Raw genomic sequence first — 17,946 nt, 5'->3', positions numbered from 1 at the left:
ATGCAAATTCTTTGGCGGAAATAATTTGTATTATTTTGCTACGTAAGGGGATGCAAACCTTCACAAACAGTTAGTAACTATTTCATAAAAATGGAAAGCTGTGAGTTTCTCAAATATTGAGAATGTGTATTGTGTCTTTTTTTGGCTCTTTGTTATTGCTAGAAATTTACAGAATGTAATATTTTTGTATTAGGGACACACATCTAAATATCTTATTGACCACTACCAGTGAGTATTTAAGACACACTCCTAGAATATTTAACAAGTAAATAAAAATCGAAAAATCGATCTTCGTTACTGTCTTGCTTACATTCACATATTTCTTTCCTGGGAGCTGATCTGTACAAAGCAGCCCTCCGCTGTTTGGCCACCGGGGAGCAGCAGCAGACTAGCTTTCAGGAAGGGGAGGGGTGCATTGAACTCTCCTGCTGGTCTCTCAGTACAATACTCAGTATTGTTCTAATATAATTGTGAATTTATACAGTTCTGTAAATGGGAAAACTATTTCCAATCATGATGCAGGGTCAGATTAATAGCATATGAGCATTAGTAAAGATATGTAGCAAATGTAAATGGGTGCATTGCATTTCTGACCAGGACAAAGCATAAATTTTAAATCAATATTTTTACCATGTCATTCCATTGCAGCTAAAGTAGTGGTTTATACAGCTCCTGTTATAGAACAGCTGTATCACTCTTTGTAAACACAGTGATCCAAAGGTTTTATTCATCTGGACCGGATGAACCCATGAACTGCTGCCATCTATTGGTCAAGTTGTACCATCACCACAAAGTGTCACTGCACAACGTACGTGCAGGTTTTCGATTGAAGATGATTAAAGGACAGGTTCACATTTTTTTAAAAGTTTCTCAAATCATACTGTTTTGGCTGGTTTTAGTATGAGTTCCTCCTGTTTTCTTGTTTACCTGGTCACAATGATCCCTACCTAAGGAGATTATGGTGTCATGACAAACAAAAAGTCACACGAGGTTTCCACAGAATTTGGCAAAAGAATTGCATATCTCTAATCTACCGTTATTCATTTGGTGTTTCCACAGTCAGGGCTAGGGTTTTTGTTTGTTTTTGTTTTTGAGATACTGCAGAGGTGGAATCTTAAACAAAAAAATAAAATATTGTAAGACATCACGGGAAATTGATATCTTGTATAAGCAGCCTCCCATGGTTTACAACACCACCAGAAGGCTCAAGAATGATTACAATCAGGACTATATAAACCTGTTTAGGAACAAGCTTCATCTGACAGCAAAAAACAGCAATCTTCACTGCTGTGACATTTTGAATGATGGATTCAAAAGTATTTATTTAATAAACCTTGATTTGATTTCAAGCCACAGATCAGTTAAGGCCTAATGAATACTGGCTCCCAACTGAGGCTGTCTGGGTAAAAAATGCCACAAAAATACACGGATTTCATCAAAGTGAATGAGAAATCTCTACTCAAAATGCAATGTAAAATGCTTTATTGTTTTTACCATTACAACAACAATGTCCAAAATTGTAGGCATACAAAAAGCTAGTAATATGGCTGATACTGTTGCCCCTCAGCAAATCATAAACTGAAGAAGCAGGTGCAACACTAATAACATAGGTTCTCTTTATAAATGAGACAACTTGAATGCTTGTGGTCCTGGTTTGTTATCAAATCTGTTCCATTAATTATCAAAATTTCCTTTGCCTCCCAATTTGAGTCAGTTTTCGGTTTTAGCTTTAGCCTGGGCAGATTTTTTGCACTGACACAGTGGGGGGCAGGCTGGGGGAAGCGGCTTGCGGCTCTGATAACTCTTGTTTGTTCGTAGGTAGAGTGCTGGATCTCTCGGTAGAAATCGGGAGCTTTCACCCTTCGAGGACGTCAGTGTTTCGGATTTGGCACGTGGGCCAATGATGACAGGAGCACAGGTTTTAGGGATGATGGTGGTCATGGTCCGAGTTAGCAGTCTTCCTCTTCTGGATGTCAGTGAAGACACTGCTGCAGGCTTCTGTTTCTTGTCTGGACCTTTGCTCTCTTGTGCTTCTTTGAGATGTGTCTGTAGTAGACTCCGGGATTGCCCACTCTGGATTTTACACTGCAACTCCTTCAGAGCACGGTCAGTGTAGGCCTGCATTTCTTTACGCACCTGAGAAATCTGCTGTTCAAATTCATCCCTTAATGCTTTTTTACTAGTTTCAAGTTTTTCCTCAAAAATTGCACAAAACTCCTCCTTATTAAAAGACATCTCAACTTTGCTCTCACCCGTGAGCAATTCAACTTCTTTCTCCTCCTCACTGCTGACATCTTTGTCCTCGGGTTCACTGTTCACCTGAGCAATCTCCACTTCTCTGTCTATCACCCTTTGTACCAGCTCCAGGATGCTGCTCTTTGGAGCCCCCTGTGATCTGATCTTGTTACGTACCTGTTGGAAAAGATATTGCATCTTTACTTGTGTCTCCTTTTCTGCAGCAGTGCTGTCCTCTGGACATTCACCATCCAGACATACAGGAGCGTCAGGAGACGCTTCTGTCGTAGCAGCATCGTTCTGCTGGTGCTCCTGTTGTTCACCATTCACCAGTATTTCTGGGTTTGTTTCAGATGATAATTCACTCATTTTTCCTTCGTGTCTTCACAGCTGTTATGTTCCTTTGAACTGAGCTACTACAATTACATGAGGAGTAAAGGCGTGGGAAGGACCTAATTGACTAAGGTGTTTGTCCTTGGAGATGCTTACTACCAGAGGAGTTAAGACCAAAGTCGCATGTAATGCAGCGTGATTTATGAGATAATGCTTAAATCATTATACTGCAACAGCAATGTGACTTACACCAGTTAAAATAAGAAATCTTTCAACATCCAGCACATGGTAGCAAAATATATTATACATGTTACTTGGACTAACTACTTTAGCTCTGGTAAAGGAGTACTTAGGTGTGTGACTCCACTGCTTTTTAACTGCAACAAATTAAACATCCTAAGGTTGGATTAAAGGATCCAACCGGTGTTATGAAAATCATTTATGTAATTATTCATTCAACCATGTTGTGTTCCTCTGTCTGCACATGTGAGGCCGCATCCCATGACAACAATGAACCTCCTGGTAACAGCATGAAAAACAAAGATCTTCAGGAACAGCCGCAGTGGGAGCCCTGAGGGGTGGGTTTGAAATTCTCATTAGTGGATAGTGAGCTGTTGCTGGAATGCAGATCCATAACACACACACACACACACAAAACTAACAAGTCTTTATTAGTCTCGCATGGGCCTTTAGCAACTTGTTTTCTGTGAACAACGCAAATAGCTAAAAAAAGATTACGTTTTGACGTCTAAAGCCATAACATGATGATAGTGCCAATAAATAAATAAATAAAATGTATATAAAATGATAAAATTTAAATATAATAAATAAAATACATTTAAAACTTATATTATATTATACAATGTCTGGTGAATAAATTTTAAAGTACCTGTGAAGCTGTAACGTGAGGGAATCTGTTATCTAAACATGTGGGTGACAACATAGAGAGTTATAGTTTGTAGATTTCTCATTCTTGAAAGTAGCCTACATTAATTTAATTTGACTTGCGTAATGATGAGATTTGGAAAAATAATCAATTATAAGAGCATACCAAATATGAGAAGGGTAAACCTATTATTGATCATTATTAACAATAACAATAGTCAGTAATTAAACTAATGTCTGAAAATATTCTTGTAACTTTAATGAATACAAGTATGATCATTAGCATAAGCAGCATAAGTAAGTTTGATGTGCACAGACCATTTAAAGGAAAATAACTGCAACTGGATCACTGTGATGATGTGTGTTTGTGTCTACACACACCTCGTTTTGTCTCTAATCAGTGAAAAAACATTTGTGCTGAGAATATTTCTGTGATTTTTTGCACTGCTGTCACTTTTGCACTGCCACTAATAACACAACTTCATAACACTGTTACATGGCTCTCAGGCATTTTGAGACATTAGACAAAGACATTTCCCTAATGAAACTGTCGTAAGACCTAATCAATTTGTTATACACAGCATCTTCACTCCAAAAGTGGCAAATTCTTTACATTTCTATTCTCTCAATAAATAGTTTTGTGAAACATGACAAGTGTTAACAAATTCACCCTGTCACCAGCACCTGTGCATCAGCTTAGCTTGTTTAAATGCATTCAGTATGATATCCTGTGATCTGTGACTAAACCTCATTCACTCTGCATTCGTTTAAGTAATCACAATTAAGGAATACTACAGAAATATTTTGAGAAGTATTTGCAGGGTGGGAATATTTCAAGGCACACAAGGGTTCAGTCAGCTCAGTCCCTGTGAGCCAATGAGAATCGTGCATAAGTGAGCCTCCTCTTCCCACTAAACACTAACATATGGCCTTTCCTCTTTGTCTTATTCTAGAAAAATGCAGCAGGAAAAAAAACGTGGAATAAAAATGTATTCTAACCACAACCAGTGGAAAAACTGTGATTGTCTGTGGCCCTGTTTTTTAAAGTTTGGATTCATTTGTACTTATAAATCTAAATGATTACTGATGCATTATGACGCAGTGAGGCGACAAAAATAGCTCCTATTTAAATAATAATAGGCAAAGCAGATAACAGATAGCAAATCTTGATTTGACCGTGATGTTGATTTAATAGCATCAATCTGGTAGTGATTTATGATGAAGATGATGATCAGTAAAAGTGCACCAAGCATCAGCGTTCTTCATCCTCCTCCTCCTCCTCTTTTAGTACCTCCTGCTTGAAGAAAGGCGTGGATTTAAAACTTCCCCCTCTGCTTTTAAATTCAGGAGTTCATTGTAGATTTCATTCTGACCATCAGATCAGGACACCGGGAGCAAAATGGTGAGTTACCATTCACTAATAAATAATTTTCTTTCTATCTGCCAGTCACTGAGAAGCATGGCTATATTTATATACTTATATGACTTCTTTCCATTATAGACAACATACACTGACAAAGGCGAAAAGGTAGGTAATCTAATACTACGAGTTTTATTATTTCATTGCATTAATGAATAGAGGTTAAGGAGTATGAGAAACCACTGCATGAAAACCAGGCTTTTAAGTCCACTAATCCATCTTATGTTAATCTTCATTCAGCTAAAGATGACCTTTTCTTTTATGTGCAAATGGATATGTGTTTCAATTAATTAAAACAAATTATCAAAAAAGATTAATTATAGTTGAATAATTATTATTTCAGTTGTTAAACCCTTTTTTTGTTCTTGTGTCTAGCATAAGCAGGGCAGGTTCCTCTCCTTTGATCATGTAACATTCTGGGTTGGAAATGCAAAGCAGGTGAGTTAACTCAGAAAGTGATAACCTTCACCTTTTGGGAAGGGGTGGGGGTGCACAGATGAGGAGATTGTTCAGCAAAGCTATTGGTTCTCCTAAGGGGTGGAGGGGAAGCAGCATGTAAAACCCCAGACCACCTGCTAATTTCAGGCTTCCCTAGTCTTGCAGCACAAGCTAAATCAAACCTCACTTTCCACCAGGAGATGGTGCTCTCACACAGTTCATGTGGCAATAATGCCTAACTTTTGTAAAGATCTTCAGGTTTTGAAGATGAAAAGGTTTTCAGTTCACTAAAAACATTCTGTCTTCAACAGGCCGCATCATATTATTGTAACAAGCTGGGATTTGAGCCTTTGGCTTATCAGGGTTTGGAAACAGGCAGTCGTGAAGTGGTGTCCCATGTAGTCAAACAAGACAAGGTAAAAAACCTTCATCCCAGCAGAAAAATGACACATGACAAACCAGGAGCATGAGAAATATTGCGCAACAAAATAAAAACACTTGCTGAAGTGGTGTTTGAATGTCACTGATCATATTTAATAGTGAAAAGACATTATCACATTAAGAATTTTTCACTAGGCTGCTCTCGTGTTCTTGAGTAATGTCCAAATTGCAGATCTGTGCCAAGCACCCAAATGATGAACTGGGGTATAGGAGATGCTTTTAACATCTTAATGATTGTGTTTCACAGATCATTTATGTGTTCTCATCTGCCCTCAATCCTGGAAACAAAGGTACAGTAGTGATCATACCTAGGGTAGTTCTGTTTATCCAGAAACATCAAATACAATTTAATATCATATCTTACAACAAAAGTTCAGTTTTCATGCATGTACTTCCAGAAACTGGGCACAGGGTATTTCTTGTATTCACATGAATAGATTCATATAAAAATAAGACATAAGACTGACTTATTGACTGCATGTGGCTTTTTCTCAGATATGGGATATCATTTGGTCCAGCATGGGGATGGAGTGAAGGATATTGCATTTACTGTGGAGGACTGTGACTTCTTAGTTCAGGTAAATTTAGTTTTTTATTTTGGAGGTGAATACCAGCTATTTTCTAACAACTGCAGTCAATATATTTATTTGCTGGAAACAAACTATATTAGCCCAGTCATTTTGTGTTGATAGTAAATTATCATTTTCTCCACTCACAGAAAGCCCGTGAGCGTGGTGCAGTCATAATAAAGGAGCCTCACACACTGGAGGACAAATATGGTAAAGTGAGGATGGCTGTGCTTCAGACGGTAAATATGAGGTTATACTGGACATTTTGGGCATCAATGTCGAGAAGAAATGTCATCATTGTAAACTTGTTTCTTTGCTGCAGTATGGTGACACCACACACACGTTTGTGGAGAGGATGGGATACAGTGGCTTGTTTCTGCCAGGTTTCTGCCCCCCTCTGTTCAAAGATCCTTTAATAACCAAACTGTGAGTAAAGTTATTCTGGTTCTGCTCCATTATAGTGTTATTCTGAGTCTTAAGTCAACTAATGAGTATGTTTATATGGTTTTGCATCCATTCATTCATCCATACAGACCAGAGGGACAACTCAACTTCATTGACCACATTGTGGGAAACCAACCTGACAATGAGATGGTTCCAGTTGTGGAATGGTAATACACTCAACTATTTGTTGTGGAAGGGGGTGGGTGGATTTAAGGAGGAGTCAAAGGGGGCCTCATTTTTACATAACTCTGGTTGTTTACCATAAGTGAGGAATCAGCATGACTTTGCATTTTCTTCAGTGGGTCTCCAGTGGTTGTACACATCTGGATCTTGTTTAGGCGATAAATAACTCAAAGTGTCATATGTTCATGTTTAGCAGACTGCAGTTCTCTGTCTCCTTTTTCCTGTTTAACCACAGTTAAACACCATCATTTTACATTGTACATAACACCTCAAGAGGCTCTTCAGAAGTTTTGGACCCTGTGTTCTTGAACTTATTATTTACCCACGATTCTCTTATGTTATTACTTGTTTCTGCTTCATATAGGTATCAAAAGAACCTTCTCTTTCATCGCTTTTGGTCAGTGGACGACAAGCAGCTTCAGACACAGTTTAGTGCCCTGCGCTCCATCGTAGTTGCAAACTATGAGGAGACTGTGAAAATGCCCATCAATGAGCCTGCGATTGGGAAGAGAAAGTCTCAAATCCAGGCATGTTGTTTTTTAAATGTGTAAAATAGAAAGTATTAACATAATAATAACATTAATAGTTAAATAACAGGAATCCTTCCCCCTCATTTTGACCTATAGGAATATGTAGACTACTATGGAGGTCCAGGGGTACAACATATTGCCATGAACACGTCAGATATCATCACTGCAGTAAGTCTACAAAACTCTTTGTCATTGTATGAGGATGCATCCTATAAGCAGCCACAGCAGTACTCTGATTAATCCTTTTTTTGCAGATACGTAACCTTAAGGAGCGTGGGATGGAGTTTATGTCTGTGCCTGACACCTACTATAACCAGCTGAGGGAGAAGTTGAAACACTCCAAAGTCAAAATCGCAGAAGACCTGGATGTCCTGCAGGTCAGAACATCTAACATGTTCTAATCTAAACTGAGGCTGAAAGAACATAACATTTTTCAATGATTATTTCTTTAACGAAAATTAATTAATTTTCCAATCACTATGAAACTGAGAGCAACGTGTGCACTATTAGAGGTAGTTAAAATACAAAATACTTAGTGACAATCAAAGTAATAACACCCTAATAGAGAAATTTGTTACAACAGACAAATCTGATCATGTGATGTTATTTGTGTTAAGGAGCTAAAGATCTTGGTGGACTATGATGACAATGGCTATTTACTTCAAATCTTCACCAAGCCAGTTCAGGATCGCCCCACTCTTTTCTTGGAAGTCATTCAGAGAAACAATCACCAGGTGAGTGTGGCACTAAGATGTCCGATTACTTTTAGAGAAGGAAATACAGTAGCAGATGATCGTAACTTACTAACTAAAATACACAATTTGTCTCTAGGGCTTTGGTGCAGGAAACTTCAAATCCCTTTTCGAAGCCATTGAAGCTGACCAGAATGCCAGGGGAAATCTGACACCAAATGGAGATACAAAGAACATGTGAACCCAGTATGATATTCATGTCACAATTACTATGAAAAACACTGTTCATGGTGTTTATTTTACGTTACTTCATAAGTGAAAAGAGTACGTCACCGCTTCACATTCATAATGTAATTCTTTTTACAAAATGCTAACAAGAAAGACAACATTATTGACATAAGCTTGACTCAAGCAAAACACAATTTAAGCTCTCCAAAATGAAAACATTTAACTATACATCTTTGTTATAAATTGGACAAAGAGTTCAACTGACATTTAATCCTTAGAGAGGCCTTCAGCATGTTTGGACTATGTTTTCCCTCAATGATGAAACACACAACTAAAACCGTCAGTGTATAAATGTTTGCCACATGTTCCTTATTGTACAACCAAATCCAATGTTTTCTAATAATGGTTTATCCAAGAAAAGAATGATTTTGTTTTAACAGTGGTTATCATTTTATGTCAGACTAATAAAATAAAGCTCCAAGTGCTTGATCCCATTTCCATCTTAAGTGTTGTTTGTGACACTTAAATGGTTGACTCCAGTGTATTTGTTAAGGCTTAGGCAACTTTGGTTTCTTGACATAATCTGGAAACCTCATCAGAGATTAGTTCAAGGAGCCCCGGCAGCTATCTGCACCACACAAACAGGGAATCTTGGTTTCCTCAATGGGAAACTTGTAGTCATATGTGATCTCTTCATTGATGTTTATTGGCTGCCGGGAGTATATCACTATCTTCTTCTGAGATTCCACAGTGATGATCTTTGCATAGCAGTTAGGCTGCAAGAAAAAAACAAAAATCCGAATATTCTAAATGAAAAAATAAAGCCCTGAAACATATTAAAATGACTAACACACACAGCTCTTACTCACATTGCAGCTATGGTTAATAAACCTGGCCAAGTTCCCACATTTAGTGGCATCAATGATGGTGTCCTGATCAACCCGAAACAAATAGCTGCTTCCAATGCCCTCCTCCTCATATCTCAGCTCTCTCATGTCAGCAATGACCTAAGCAGAACGAAAACAAACACTTGTTTTGAACATGTTGTTTACCACTACCAATCTGCTCATAATCCTGGAAACTACCCAGAAAAATCACAGGGCCCTATGGGCCACTGAGCCAATTCCGGGGAAACAATCATGGGAAATGTGGTTAATTTAAAAACACATCTGTGATATTTGTTAGAGCAGATAACTGTATGTCTGTGGTTCTGAGCTGCATCATAGTAGTTTGCATTGGTGTTACCTGTCTGATGATTTGGCCCACATACTCAATCACCATCTCATCTGCTGCTATAGGCTCCATGGCGAATAGGCCCCACTCATGGATGTGACTCCGACTAAATCGAATCCTCTTTTTTCGAAACTGGTATCAGAAGATATGAAGAGTTTCTTAACAACATTATAGCAAAGACAGGCTCCACTCACTGCAAATATTGACATGATGATAATTACAAGGGATATAAAGTCTACACACCACTGTTAAAATGCCATATTTTCGAGATGTTAAAAAACTGACCAAGATAAATCACTTCAGAATTTTCCTACCGTTAATGTGGCCTATGGTCTGTGCAATTGAGTGAATTGCCAACAACTAGTTTCCACAATTAGCTTACAAAGAATTAAAGGGATCTTACCTTTGGAAGGTATTAGTTAGGAGAAGGGTACAAAAAAATTTCAAGGCATTAAATATACAATGGAACATAGTCAAGGTGGTCATGAAGTGCAAAAAACATAGTATAACAGTGACTTTACCAAGAACTGGACATCCTTTCATAAATGATGAAAAAACATGAAGGAGGCTGCTTAGAAGCCAACAGCAATTTTAAAGGAGCTGTCACCACTTATCCTATTTGGGTTGCCAAGGGGGCTGGAGTCTATCCCAGCTGTCATCGGCTGAGAGGCAGTGTACACCCTGGACAGGTCACCAGTCCATCACAGGAAGCCCTTTCTTACAAAGAAAACATCCAAGCCTGGAGTGAGCAAAAATTCCCAAGGCAAAATGCGCCATGCTGATAGACTCCTACACCAAAAGACTGACTGCTGTGGTAAATTCATACGGTGCTTTAGCAAAGTATTAGTTTAAGGGTGTGCATATTTATGCAACCACAATTATTACGTTTTTTATTTTTATGTTTTTCCCTAAATTATTTTAATTTCTTTTTTAATTAACTTGCACAGATTATAGAGCACATTAAAGGTAGAAAAAAATTCTGTGGTGATTTATCTCAGTCTGATATATAGTTGTACATTGTGGGGCGACTGTGGTGCAGGAAGGTTACAGAGGTCGTCCACCAATCTCGCAGTTGTTGGTTCGATCCCCGGCTCCTCTGGTCACATGTCGAAGTTTCCTTGAGAATTAGAGCCAAAAAGTGTCCTGGAGCGGTTCCCCAAGTGAGTTGCATAGCAGCTTCCCCATCGGTGTGTCTGAGTGTGTGTGTGATTGTAAGTGCCAATGGGTGAATAAGATGCAGTGTAAAGAGCTTTGAGTACCAATAGGTAGAAAAGCGCAATATAAGTGCAAACCATTTACTATCTATGTTTCAAAAACTCAACTTAACAGGGGTGTGTAGCCTTTTGATATTCACTGTGTTAAAATTACTAAGTTCTCCCTTGGCTATAAAATTTTAATCAAAGCCACCTCTGTCCACCTGGAGAGAAACACTGATACTGAGTTTCACATTTAGTCTATTTGGTGTTTTGATATTACCATAATGACTACTGTATTAGAGCGTTCTTTGCCCATATAATTATATAGACAAGTGCAGTTGTAATGGCAAGGTTACATACAAACAAACAAGTATATTATCTAATGGGATATAATTGGGTTTACATTTTCCACACAAGTTTACATGTTAAAACACAGTGGGGGGTTTTTTTATCTTCTCTAATAAATTGTTATAATATGGGATTTTGGAATGCTAGCACATGTCATTAAGTCATATTCATTTATAAGGTATTTTTATTGTGGAGTACACTGATCCATTCCACCTCACTTACCTTCAGCTGGTTGAACTTGACCAGGTCACTGTCACAGCTAAAAGAAGACAGCAGGCGGCGCTGTTCAGACCTGAAGTCAGATCCAGATCGCAAGGAGGTTTGTTGCTGGGCAGGGATGCACATTCCCTGCTGAAATACACACTGACATTACGCACTGACTGCAACAAACTGCGCACTGGCATAATCATGATTTACTGCCTTTAATACCTGAGTGCTTGTAGATGGAAGCTCAGTGGCTAGTTTTGTGTTGTTGAAATATTTCATTTTATCCTTCCTGCTAATTTTATAGAAGCCTTCACTGCGAGCAGAGCCAGTCCTGTGTTTTGGCAGCCATGATTTGTCTTCCTCACTTTTCTGTGTGGGGACTTTGGTCAGTGAGCAGCAGTTAAAGACATTAACCACAGATGAGGAGGTACTGCGTATCATTTAAAAAATGCTACTTCCTTATGACAACTCATTATTCACCTGCAACTTGATGTATTAAGAAACAGTACTTAAAGTGGAATTCCCACAATGTTTCAAATGTTTCATTGGTAGGCTTTTGAACTGTAAACCATTAGAATTTAAATATAATGTGAATAAACATTTTTCCTATATAAATATGTAACATTATTTGTACATGGCACAGTATCAAACTTAGGCTGCTTATAATCATCACATCTATTAAGCCTTTATCAGCTACTGAGTTCACTTACTGTAAACTCACGTTGTTTAATGTTAAAATGAAACTGTTAAATAGGATATGGGGGTGATGTATCCAGAGGGTATCATTGAGCCATCCACAGCCAGTCTCCTGTGCTTGCAACCTTTCATATGTACAATGCAGCAGCCTTGCATCCTCTTCATCCAGGCCCTCCTTCCAAACACTATGAAGGATTCTTCTCTCTTCACCAAGTGAACGCCACCTGCAGGGTCGACTGGGATAGTAATGTGAACCAGTGATTCTCTTAAGTGATCTCTTGCGATGTTGAGGTCTCCATCTATTTTTTAGCCTCCTCCACTGTTTTTGCCTCAATGAGGATTTCTCCTCATTCAAAAGGCCAGGCACATTCTCCAGTCCCTGCAAAGGCTTTGTTCTCACACCTGAACTGATCCATACACCCCTACCGTCAGCAGTGTCAGATGAAGAATCAGAGAGGCTGCATGGAGAGGACAGTGTGATTGGGGAGCATCTAAGAGAATCATCATATAACAGCGGAGGTGCAGTTGTCACCATTTGATTTTTCCTCAAGTGGATTACAGCTCGTCGGGGAAGAATAATGTCTCTTCCAGGAGTCTTTGGGGCTGTTCTATATGGGTTGCAGTACAGACCTGGAATTGGTGATGGACTAGCTTCTGACATAGCTGTTTCTCTGCCAGGAGTTGGTGGAGTTCTCCCAGAGCTATACTCAGTCCACTCACTTCTCTCTTCTCTACCAGGAGTTTTAGGCATCTCTTGGTACAATGAATATGACGCTGCTGGGACATCAGAAGGTACTACAACAAACTCTGTGCTTGCTGGGGAGAGCGAGAGGACTTCACTAGATTCATCTGAGTCCTCAATTTCCAGTTCAGCTACTATCCCTTTGCCTGGGGTTTGTGGTCGTTCCACCTCAACCAAAGCTGGAGATGTTGGTTTGCTTTTTAGCAGGAGGTCAGGATCACTTTCTACTAAACAGCCAGTCGGAGTTAGAGGTCTCAGGTTTTCCACATTCTGTGGACACTCCACTATAAACTCAGAGCTCTCCATCATCACATCAAGGTTTGGTTCCACTGCTACAAAGATAAGAAATTTTGAAAAAAAATCATGTTTACATCATTTATTCAATACTTTTATATGATTTATTGAATTTCTTAGCTTTTAAAAATTATACTGCAATGCTATCTAAAAAAAAGTCTGTATACTTGTTATTAAGCATTATACCTACATCAAAAAAAAATATATATATATATATATATATATATATATATATATATATATATATATATATATATATATGTGTGTGTGTGTGTGTGTGTGTGTATATACACACACACACACACACACACATACACATATATATACAGTATGCTGCCCTGGGGCAGTGACCTAACTCTAAAAATACAGCACACTGGGCATATAACCTGGAAGTCTTATAGGTGATGGGGGCTGTACGTCTTGTGGTTCGCCATTTTGGAATTCCATCATGGCTTCTAAGTCACAAATGTCTTGTTGATGGGATGTATACAGGTTTTCATCTGTTTCCTCATTATGAAAAAGATGTGACCAGTCCTGCAGGGCCAGGTCTAGCTGTGCACCAGGGGTTAGTGGGGCAGAGAGGTTAAGGGGAGGATCATACTCCATTGACTCTTCGCCTGAAGATATCACAATACACTCATCACTCATGCTGTCCTCTGCATCTTCATCCATGGCTTCATCTTCAGAATTGAGGTTAAAGGAGGACGAGTCCTCACAGCTCTCTGAAGAGAATGAGTCAGAGGAGTTGAAGTCTGATGAGTACTCACTTTCCTCTAAAGAGCTGCTCCCTGCAGTAGAAAAGGAAACAAAGACATTTAGATATAAGTATGTCATTATTCATTAGTTGTCCGTGTTTCAGCTGTATAATCTTTTAACATACTACTATCTGAGCACTGTGCTCCATCTGTAGAAGTTGCATCTTCATTGTCATTATTTCTTGGTGCCACATCCTTTTCTTCTTCAGGATAATTACTGTTATCTCCATAATCACGATCATCTCTGTCAAACTAATTGGAGAACCAGTCATATTATACAATTTAAAGACGTTTTGCATACTAGCAGTTTAACATTACAAGACTTTGTCCAGATTCTGCAAAATTGAATTCTACTTACCAGTGTTTCAGGAGCATTGTTGTCTGTCATAAGGGTCTCCCCTGTATCTGGTATTATTTCATCATCTACAAGTGTGGTATCTTCTTTCCCTTCGTCATTTTGATCATCACTGTCAAGCTCATGTGGTCTTGCGTGTCTGCGTTTAGGTCTCTCTGATGCAGGTGTCAGTATTTCATTTCCCTCTTTAATATCTAAAGTCAAATGCCAAAAGCACAACAAGGTTAATAGAGCTGTAATCTAGCACAGGGTTGAAGGAAGCAGTTTAAAGTAAATGAGGACAAACTGCATTAAAAGCACTAACCAGAGTTTTCATGCGAAGAATGCAACACATTTTCTATCTCTTCTGTTATACCAGGATCACCTGCTTTTTTCCTTTTTACCTTCATAAGAATAAATTATTTGATAAATATATAAGTCATGTGTCATTTAGACGCCAAATGTTTGTTTCATGTATTACTAAGCAGAATAGTTTACCTTAAAAGATGGCAGTGGAGGTTTTTTGACATGTCCACTGATGCGAATGAGGGGATTTATTAGTTTGTTCTTCTCTGACATACTACTTGTTCCACTTTTTAAAGGAGACGCTTGTATCTTATGAACAAAATATAACAATAATGAACATACTAGTTACATTTAGGAATGGAAAGAAGAAAAATCCTTGTTCACATGATTTCACTGACCACTTCAAAATAAAGGATCTAAATACCTTACCTTTGTTGTCTTTTCCCGAGAGTCCCACCAATCCTCAAATGCCTTAAAAGCAACACCTTCAATCATTCTACGTGTAATGTCCTTCCTAATGATTGACCTTAGTTCATCCATGAGGACTTCTAAAACTTTTTCTACAGTGACCTTGTGAGGGTTTTCCCATGTAATTGGGTAGTCTGGTGGTGGCACAAAGGGGTTAAACCTTGGGAAAGGTGGAGCAGGCCATGGTGGCTGAGGGACAGGTGCACTACCATGCCTTAAAGGATTCTCCTTATCCAAAGTGCCTGACGGCTGCATAGGTGTGGGATACGTGTGCACAGGAGGTGGAACAGAAGATACACCTATTAAAGGTGGAGGGGGTCTAAGAAAGGTTGGTGGGGGAGGAATAGGAGGAGGTGGTGGAATGGGGGGTGGAGGAATGGGAATGCGGGTGTGATGGCCCAGTGGGGGGATCCAGCCTGGAGGTGGGATGGGAATAATGCCATTTGGCAAGCGAGGTGGGAGAGGTGGAATAGATGGGGGAAAGGGAGGAGGGGGGAAAGGGAAAGAGGTCACTGATGGCTGTAAGCATCCAGCTGCAATGGCAGGAGGAGCTTGGGGGGCAATGTGTGGAGTGGTGTGACTGAGAGAAGAAAATGTAAGAGGCTGAGTAAAAGAGGTGTCTTTAGTTGGTATCAGAGCTGCAGAATGTTTGTTTTTTGAGTGCTCCTCATCTTCATTTGATGCGTAAGGCTCCTGAGTAAGAAAAAAAATCTAAATAGCTGATTTAAGGCAGAGCATAAACCATTAGATAAATACACATAATACATGGATAAAAACATTATCATTACTATTACCTTTGGACATGATAGTGATGTTTTTGCTTCTTTTTCATAGTCAACATGACCAATCCTTTCAACATCTGTAAAATCTGAGAGAGTAGGAGACTGGGAATTTCTTGTAAGAAACGAAACAGCTTGAGTAGTTTCATCCTCTTCAATTTCAGTGAGCAATGTTGGATCAACATCATTGTAGGAGTGCTGGCATCTTGCTGTGAAGGACCCAAAAGAAGTTGTGGTGCAAACAACTGAGTCATCTGTGAAAGGGGAGTTATTAGCTGAGCAAGGTGAAGTTGGGCTGTCCTGAGAGTGGACATTAGCCTCCAAAATCTTTCTGTTAAAGTACAAGGGGTCACTACTCCCACTGCTTATCAGCAAACTCTCAATGCGTGAGTCCAAACTCTCTACCTGCGGCTGGGGGCTGCTGGAGGAACAGTTAAGAGCAGATGGAGAGAAGAGTGTTTCACATTCATGTTTACTGGATGGGGAACCAGCTGCTGTCTGCTGGTCAGCTGAGAAATTAATGCTCAGGATGCTAAAAGAGTTGCAATTCAGGGGTAAACCCTTAGAGGTAGCAGTCACCATGTCACTGGACTCCTGACATGGGGAGGCAAGGTCATGGGAAGGTTCTATATTGTTATGATTAGAGGACTGTGCTTCACGATCACATAGAGCAAGCTGCTGGCTGCTAGTTTGTATTTGGGTAGAGAGTAGGTGAGCTGGCTTTTGTTGGCAATGCTTCCATTGTAAGCTGACATCTGAGACTTCGACAAATCCCCTGTGATACCTGGCAAGCTTACGATGGCAGAGCTCTCGCCTTAAGGGTTTGTGAACAATATACATGGAGGGCTCCCCCTGGAGGACTGGAGTTGCCTGAAGACTGGAGTAGCAAGAATCCTGGGAGAGAGGAGTTGCAGACAAGCAAGGAGTGCGGGGGGTTCCCTGAGAATACGGTGTAAGCCCAAAGCTGCAAGGTGTATCTTGCCAAATACTGGAGTAGGCTGTGTCCAGAGAGAGGGGTGTAGCGATGCTAGTGGGGCTGGACACACTCCCCTGTCCTTGCCTGACTGAGCTGACCTGTAAGAGATAAAATATACACAGAAGACAACTGAGGAAAGAATTGTTTAACAACAGGAATATATACATAAATATAAAATTACTTCAGTGTTCAAACTGTATCCAGCTTACCACCAAACTGTCAATTAAGCTTTGAAGAGCTCTCTCATTGCTGCCCACTGGCAATGTCCAAGGAGTATAAAGGCCACGTAAGAGGAGTTGGAGATATCGTGCTCTGTTTTCACCTGACAAAGTTGTATATAATAAAAACATTCAACTACATTAACATTTACATATTCATATAAAATATTAGGTATTGCTAAAATCAGTGTTACCTTTGGGGTCAATTTCTACATGAATAACATTTCCCATCACGGATGTTTGGTGAAGGTGTTGAACAGCATATTTTGCGGCCCTCACTGTGTCAAAGACAACTTTTGCAATCCCTAAGTGCTTTTTGTTCTTGGGATTGTAAAAGATTTCAACTTCCTCAATGCTCCCATATTCTTTGCACATATTAGTCAAGAATGCCTCCCTTATGTTGTCGTTCAACCTGGAAAATGTCACTTCCTTGGGAGGAACAGGGCCAACATACCATTCATCAACCTGAAAGGACACGAGTAAGCAACCGCTATTACTTTTATTATTAGTAGTAGTAGTAGTAGTAGTATCATTACTATGTTTAAAATTGTTGTGAAGCTCACCTTAAATTTGGGCACTACAAGGTCGGTCTTGTTGCATTTGCTCCACAGGCGGCAGATGCGGGGATCTCTGACTGTATCCACAGGAAACAGACCTAAGTCCTCCACCTGTTGGGGTAAACGGCCATTATTATCATGGAAAATACAATGTGTGCTTATAGCAGGAAGCATCCTGTCCCTTCTAAAAGACGATAGTTATAAATACTCACGGGTATGTTAAAATACTGTCCATCAAAACGGTACACTTTGTACAGTCCTTTTGTCAATGCAGGGTCAATGATCAACTTGCAACTTCTCCACTGCTGAGGCAACGTCTCTCTCTCAGTACTTTGTTTTTCGCTTTCCATTACATTCGTCAAAACCTAGAAAGATAACAAATAAACATCATGTGATGTCATTTTAGATAAATATCGCCGTAAGCTAGCTGCCATTAGTC

General features: G+C 39.4%; 2 protein-coding genes across 2 annotated transcripts; one reads left to right on the top strand and one right to left on the bottom strand.

The window, feature by feature from the left end:
- The first annotated feature begins 4,729 nt into the window (after positions 1-4,729).
- On the top strand, positions 4,730-8,892 carry hpdb (4-hydroxyphenylpyruvate dioxygenase b). Its single transcript, XM_067522411.1, has 14 exons — positions 4,730-4,855; positions 4,955-4,981; positions 5,249-5,311; positions 5,623-5,727; positions 6,000-6,042; positions 6,248-6,330; positions 6,471-6,560; positions 6,644-6,747; positions 6,855-6,932; positions 7,313-7,475; positions 7,575-7,646; positions 7,733-7,855; positions 8,096-8,212; positions 8,310-8,892. The coding sequence occupies exons 1-14, from the start codon at positions 4,853-4,855 to the stop codon at positions 8,409-8,411; spliced, it is 1,173 nt and encodes a 390-aa protein (XP_067378512.1). The 5' UTR covers positions 4,730-4,852; the 3' UTR covers positions 8,412-8,892.
- Positions 8,886-17,857, bottom strand: LOC137136205 (histone-lysine N-methyltransferase SETD1B-A-like). Its single transcript, XM_067521347.1, has 17 exons — positions 17,720-17,857; positions 17,514-17,618; positions 17,145-17,415; positions 16,942-17,054; positions 15,772-16,830; positions 14,939-15,670; positions 14,702-14,818; positions 14,529-14,607; positions 14,228-14,418; positions 13,995-14,121; positions 13,501-13,902; positions 12,142-13,152; positions 11,605-11,771; positions 11,398-11,523; positions 9,644-9,763; positions 9,268-9,405; positions 8,886-9,174 (listed from the first exon to the last, which is right to left on the bottom strand). The coding sequence occupies exons 1-17, from the start codon at positions 17,855-17,857 to the stop codon at positions 9,001-9,003; spliced, it is 5,070 nt and encodes a 1,689-aa protein (XP_067377448.1). The 3' UTR covers positions 8,886-9,000.
- Between the last annotated feature and the right edge of the window lie 89 nt (positions 17,858-17,946).

Source organism: Channa argus, chromosome 11 (genome assembly GCF_033026475.1).
Source record: "Channa argus isolate prfri chromosome 11, Channa argus male v1.0, whole genome shotgun sequence".
In the NCBI taxonomy this organism is placed as follows: Eukaryota; Metazoa; Chordata; class Actinopteri; order Anabantiformes; family Channidae; genus Channa; species Channa argus.
The sequence above is the reverse complement of the archived record's forward strand: the minus strand, read 5'-3'. Positions and strand labels throughout refer to the sequence as shown.

Excerpts from the sequence above, each read along its gene's own strand:
- hpdb (XM_067522411.1), top strand. Across the intron at positions 6,331-6,470 it reads ACTGTGACTTCTTAGTTCAG|AAAGCCCGTGAGCGTGGTGC; the intron begins GTAAATTTAGTT and ends CTCCACTCACAG. Across the intron at positions 6,748-6,854 it reads GATCCTTTAATAACCAAACT|ACCAGAGGGACAACTCAACT; the intron begins GTGAGTAAAGTT and ends TCATCCATACAG.
- LOC137136205 (XM_067521347.1), bottom strand. The coding sequence starts at position 17,857 with ATGGAAAGCGAAAAACAAAGTACTGAGAGAGAGACGTTGCCTCAGCAG. Across the intron at positions 17,416-17,513 it reads TTGTAGTGCCCAAATTTAAG|GTTGATGAATGGTATGTTGG; the intron begins GTGAGCTTCACA and ends GTGTCCTTTCAG. Across the intron at positions 15,671-15,771 it reads CATCACTATCATGTCCAAAG|GAGCCTTACGCATCAAATGA; the intron begins GTAATAGTAATG and ends TTTCTTACTCAG.